The 6,340-nt window shown below is 33.8% G+C and overlaps 1 protein-coding gene across 1 annotated transcript; it reads right to left on the reverse strand.

Moving 5' to 3' along the window:
* Window positions 1–5,490: 5,490 nt before the first annotated feature.
* On the reverse strand, window positions 5,491–5,973 carry LOC148165884 (uncharacterized). Its single transcript, XM_088049643.1, has 2 exons — window positions 5,894–5,973; window positions 5,491–5,843 (listed from the first exon to the last, which is right to left on the reverse strand). Exon 2 carries the CDS (start codon window positions 5,838–5,840, stop codon window positions 5,499–5,501), a length of 342 nt encoding a protein of 113 aa, XP_087905769.1. The 5' UTR covers window positions 5,841–5,843; window positions 5,894–5,973; the 3' UTR covers window positions 5,491–5,498.
* Window positions 5,974–6,340: the final 367 nt, after the last annotated feature.

Below are 6,340 nucleotides of genomic sequence, written 5' to 3' on the forward strand. Positions count from 1 at the left end.
GATTCACTTTTAACGTTTTCATTTTCTGTAAATGTAACTTTAGTAACTGTTTGAATTTTGAATCAATGCTCGCAAAAAACTGTTTCAAATCTATATAATCCATATCGGGGTAAAGTCGGTAGGTCGCAATTCTACTTTTAAACGCACTCTGAATTAACGCCACACCATCTTCTACTTTAAACAAACTTTTTTGTAGATGTTGAGCACTTTTGTAATGGTTGCAAAGAGATGTCTGAGGAATGGTGATTTGACAGCTTTCACAAAATGCTAAAAGTAAAACATAAATTAATAATTATTAACAACTTGTTAATTACCGGTTGATCTTTTTGAATTGGGTACTGAATCAACCGCTCTCTTCCTTTTCCCTTGACTACTCTGTAAACGTCTGTTGCAAGCAGCTTCACTATGCTTCAAACGGGTTTCTTTGGTTTTGAATAGAAAACCACATTTTTCACATGGGAACTTGATCTTTAATTAAAACCAATTAGTACCCATTATTTGATAAAAATTATCACATACCTCCTTTGTAAAGAGAGTATCCTTTATAAACAATGAAAAAACATGATAATTTTGATTTATACTCCTCCAACATTAAACATAAAAACAAGACATAAAAGTGTCGATTAAAAAATATCTTTTTTACGCAATTTAATCAAACACTTTCTTTTTGATATGGCAGCTTTACGTTTTCTTTCAATTCTTTTAATAATTTTGTCATCTAATTCTTCATGTACTGGGGAAGGAATATTGGCATATAGGTCATCTTCCTCATCAGGAAAGGGATTAGGAGAAGGAGGAGGAGGAGGAGGAGTATTTATAAACATTGTTGGAGGTGTTAATAATTTTTCCAAATTAGAAGTGTTACTATCGAATAAGTTTGGTGAAAAAATAATTTCAGATTTTGGGGTAGATGTTATAGAGGGATTAAAATCGAACGACTCATCGGAGGAGGGGGCTGCCTTTCCCCACGACTCGTTAAAGTCAGATTTATTAAATGAAAATGATAAAACACTCTCACTTTTCGACTTTACTGATGGATCTGAATTTGAGCGACGTGAGATTATATATGTTTTTGAAAGTGGAGAAGGACTATCAACAGTTTCAAACAATGAATCTGATAAAACGGGTAACGATTTGTCAGGGGTGGAAGGGTTTGGAAAAAACGATTCAATTAGTTCTTGAGTTTCAAGGTTTAGCATTTTCGAAATATAATTTTGAATATCAGACTCATGTTTTATATCTAATATTGTAGGAGTCGTCACACTTCGTTTAATGTCTAAAGTGGTGGGTGGTTGCACCAAAATATTTTCAAGAATAACTATTTTTTTGTAAGGGTTACAACCAGGTTCACCCTCCAGACATCTTTGTAAAAGCGTGGTACTTACGGGTTCTGATGAAGAATGCTGTGTTTCAACATGTGGAGTAGAGGGTGGATTCTCTACGTTCTGTTGTGAACACTTATGACACTCACACCCTCTCGACGTAGAGGGTTGACTACACGGTTGAAAAGATTCTATAAATTTTTTCATTGTTTATGGTATAATGTTTACAGTGCTAACGAGAAAGCAAACTGAAGTAGGACTGTACTCCTTAATCTTTTATATGCAACTGCAACCATGCAATTCTACAACCCCCCTCTTTTCAGGAAATCACAAGGTTAACCTTGTTTTAAACATTATTTTGAACAAAGGAAATAAATCTATTTTAATTTTTTTTATTAACATCGATATTAAAAAATGCCTTCGCTAACATCTTAACATTGCTTAGAGCACAGATACAATTTTGTGATGTATGACTCATACAGGAAGGGATACCGTATTGAAGACTTGGATTTTCGGGAAGTAGAATTAAATCCTTGTTTAAAAATGTTCGAAGATAATTAGCTTTTTCAAGTCCTTTAACATAAATCTTCTTAACATTCTTCACCACTGTTTGTAGAATAACCTTGAACTTTTCCTGTTCAATCCATCCGGTCTGCCACTTTATACAATGGTGGAACTTCATAAGCCATTTAGCTTGTCTTTTTCGATCGTTGGATAATTTTGAAAATTTAAAGGGTTCTTGGAAAACATAATGTTCCATTTGTAGATGGTTATTTAAAATTGCCAATTCTTTAACAATAAATGTTTTCTTTCCCACATAAAAACCTTGAACGTCCACAATCACACTATCGGTCTCCATTTCACACTCCTTTTACAGCTTTCGTTAGAGGATTATATGAAAACATTCGATCTGATATTAAAAGGGCAAAGATATTTGTATTTGCTTCGATAGGTTTTTCTGTTTCTAACTCTATTCTAACAGATACAGCTTGTTGTGCTAAATTGCTTCGTTGATTACTGGTATCGATGTGAATCAGTGGATATTTTGTTATAAACTGCTGTAGTGTAATGTTGACTTCACTTTTATTGATATTATAAAAAGTTGATCTAAATTGAGTGAACATTTCATATAATGTTGACACTTGATTCTGCTCAAATGAAACATTAATGTTTTCATATGGATATACCTCATTGTTTAGATAAACTCGAATATTTGTGATATTACAATTATCAAATTCACTGAAATCTTTTTTTAAATTCCCTTCTCTATCAGTTTGGAAGGCTATTAAAATGTGTCTAGGCGTTTCAAAAGTGGTTGTTGTTTTTACTGGCCAATTATGTTTTTTTGTTCCTGGTATGAGAGGACATGTATGTAAATCCCACGTTCTAAAGCCGACCATCAAATCTTTTCCTTTTTCAATTATTTTTGTTAGAGCTAATTCTTCTTTTAAATTTGGTGTAATATGTTTGTTTCTCCATACAATCTTATCAATGACAACGGTAGCTTCCTCGGTTGAATTTTCTTTTTTGTTAATTAGTGCGTTTTTATCGGTATTACTTGTTTCTCCATACAATCTTATCAATGACAACGGTAGCTTCCTCGGTTGAATTTTCTTTTTTGTTAATTAGTGCGTTTTTATCGGTATTACTTCTAATTAATATTAGTTCTTGAGGCATATTTACAAGAACTTTATCAAAATCTTCCATCATACCGAAAATCATACTTAATGGTATGCAAGCATTAAATTTCCCATTTTTTACAATCGTACAAGGTTTATCTGGGAACCATCCTGCATTTCCTAATTTAATACTTTCAGCTTGATTAAACGAAACCAATCCTTTTATGGTTGAAGTTATTCCTGGTTTTGTACAAGAATCAATCTTATGACCATTGAGCTCTAGTCGAATTTCGTTAAATAGGGATAATATACCGTTTGACACTAACTCTGTATCTGTTGCAATTTGTGAAGTATCATTTGCCTTGACTATTTTTCCCGAGATATAAAGATAACTGTCTTTTGGAAAAACACACAAATCTTCCTTGAGACTTATTCTGATTTCATCATTGTGATTAAAATTAGAAAAATAACTTAGCGAAGATTGAAATTCCTTTCTAGTTATACTATCATCGATAGATATTGGATCTTGAACATTCAACATTTTACACGAGTTTAAATCCAAGACTTATTAAAAATTGTTTGTTAGTTGTAGTTAACACTTCCACACACTTCTTCTTACTAACTAGTTTCTTACATGAATAGGGTTTATAAGGTTTGAACAAAAGACCCATACCTTAACCTTGCTTCTGTAAATTTACTACCACTGTCACGGTTTCGTTTTGGAAATTGATGAGTTTCCCCTCTTGATCTACTATTTTAAGGGTTATATTTCGAATCTTATCGGTATTGAGTGGGAGGTATGTTACATGTTCAGGGGCCTCTATTATTTTGAACCCTGGTGGGACAGAGATACTAAATAAATGTAGGGTATGCGATTCTTTTCCGTTTTTAAAACTACCCACTGTCACATTAGATTCTATACAAATACTAGACACTCTCATTATTTCCGCTATGTTATCTGATTCAAGCCCGGTATTTTTTTTAATTTTTTTCGTTGAAGTGAAACCAAAAAGTGGTCCGATTGAGTTAGGTATATTAAAATCTATTTCATGTGTTGACTTAATATGTGTGTGGAGAGTATTTGGATTTCCATATAATTCCAAAACAGCGTCGGGAAAATCTTTTCCAATTTGTTTATTTAAATAGTTCGAAATATCTTGTAACTGATAACACCCAATAGGAATTGTATACACCTTTCCACCAAACTTGAACACATTAATGTCTGAATCTACATTTGGAATACTATTGAACGCTTCAAATGAAACTAATCCTAACACATATGTCCCATCTTCAATTTCCACGGGTGGGTTGAAATCAGCACTTAAAACAGATGATTTTCCAGTAAATACAAACAACATTTTGCTTCACTTATTTCTCCTTTAATGATCGATTTCTTCTCCGAACATTTGTATATAAAAAGTTTACACACAATTGTCCACAATTATGTGATTCAAATTTTTGATATCTATCATGATTATATCTGATTTTATTCATCCGATTATCACTTTTAAAATATTTCACAGCTTCTCTTGGGGGTGGTAATTGTCCCATACTGTCGAAATAGATTACATTGTTTCGTCGTTTTATATAAGCTGTCCAATGTGTTCCTTCACCTTTAGAATGATCCATATTGATGATACCAGTTTCATATAATTTAATCCGGTGGGGTAGTTTTGTTCTCATAAAAATCCCACGGAAATATGGAATTTTTAATTTTTTTACTATTGTAGCGAGTTCAATATTATTTAACGCCCGTTGCGTTTTCCAGAATTTTTTAAATACCATTGATAAGGTCCTAGATATAAACCTTTTCCACTTTTCTTTCCCAACCCTTTCCCTGTACTAAGAGTATTTAGGCTTTCCATAGCTTTATTATGGCGTTGTGTTTCTTCCAACATTTGTTTATCTGATTTAGCTTTATTTACCGCTGTAGCAATACCTGCAGCTCCACCCCCTAACGCTCCAAGAGCCCCTAATAATGGAAGAAGAAAGGGTAGAAACCCTCCACGTTTTGCTGCTGTAAAGTTGGGTGCTTTTACTACCCGAGTTTTACGCGATTTTCGTTTACTCTTCTTCACACCTAAACCGATCTTCACTTTACCCTTCATTATATTTTTAACTAAAAAAGCTGCTGCTTTTTCACCTACTGAGGCGTCTTTTGATTTAAGTCTTTCACTCGCTTGTTGAATTAATTCACGATCAGCCTGATGTCGGGTTGGTAAATCGGTGGATTTACTGTATACAATGTCGTGTTTTTTACAATACTCGTCTAGTGGATTAATACCCTTATCACCTCTTGCTAATCTTTTATCTAATTGAGTTCTGGGACCGCAGAAGCTTTTAGAGGAAAGAATATTGTATTGGGATGGTATATATTTTTTTAACTTACTTATATGAAGGAATATGCCACTCTATATTCTTTATTTTATCTAATGTTCTTTTAATAATTGAACCTCCTGTTTTCTTCTTAGTAACACACGATTTTCTTTTCATGCTTTTAATCTCTACACATATTCAAGACTAATACAATATATGTTTTCACATGCCTTATATACCTCTAATCACTACTTATCTCATCATCGGACCAAGATTCAAAACAGGTTTCATCCCCCAATCCACTATCACTACTACTTTCGAATTCTTCATCAGTGTCATAATATATTTCACTTCGCACTGCAGAAGTATAGTCTATATAATACATAATTTGACACTCCTCTTCACCCCTACAACTTCTTGGTCCCTCATCACATATAATTAAATTACAGTGATGGCACTGATAATGAGTTGGTCCGACTGAATGGATATGATAAAGCGTCAACCAATTTTTTTGTTGAAGCTTAATGCACCATTTACAGATGAAATCTTCCTCTTCATCTTCCCAAACTTTGTAACAATACATATTCTAAAAAATAATAATTACTTCTGGTACCCATAAATTACTCACTTGTTAACCTTTTTCACTTTCACGTATGCGGATGCAACTAAACTGCATGAAGGTGCATCCGACAGCAATAAGGAAAACTAAAAGACCTTGAACCGTCTGGCTAAAGTCCTTCGTAATAAAGGAGGGGACTTCTTATAAAACACCGTCAATCATATCAGTTGATAGTTAGTCGCAACAATGGGTAGGAAGCTGTTCTGTAAGTATTCTTTCAATTATTAACAATTGTTAATTACTTTATTTTTAACAGTGGTTCAATGTGGTTTGGTAAAAAACCATTGGGTGAAGCCCAAAAACTTGGCTAAACATTTAGCCAAGTGTCGGGCTGCCTTGGTCGCGCCGCCTCCACTGCCAGAGGACCCATGGCAGCCACCATTTGAACCTAAGGAGGAGCGGTATAAGTTTGTACAACTCCCCATCTTCTTTTGGGATGAGGAGTTGTGGGCTTAAGACCCTAA

Source organism: Gnatocerus cornutus, unplaced genomic scaffold, assembly GCF_029298725.1.
Source record: "Gnatocerus cornutus isolate USDA-ARS CGAHR unplaced genomic scaffold, icGnaCorn1.1 ctg00000148.1, whole genome shotgun sequence".
NCBI classification, from domain to species: Eukaryota; Metazoa; Arthropoda; class Insecta; order Coleoptera; family Tenebrionidae; genus Gnatocerus; species Gnatocerus cornutus.

Excerpts from the sequence above, each read along its gene's own strand:
- LOC148165884 (XM_088049643.1), bottom strand. The coding sequence starts at position 5,840 with ATGTATTGTTACAAAGTTTGGGAAGATGAAGAGGAAGATTTCATCTGT.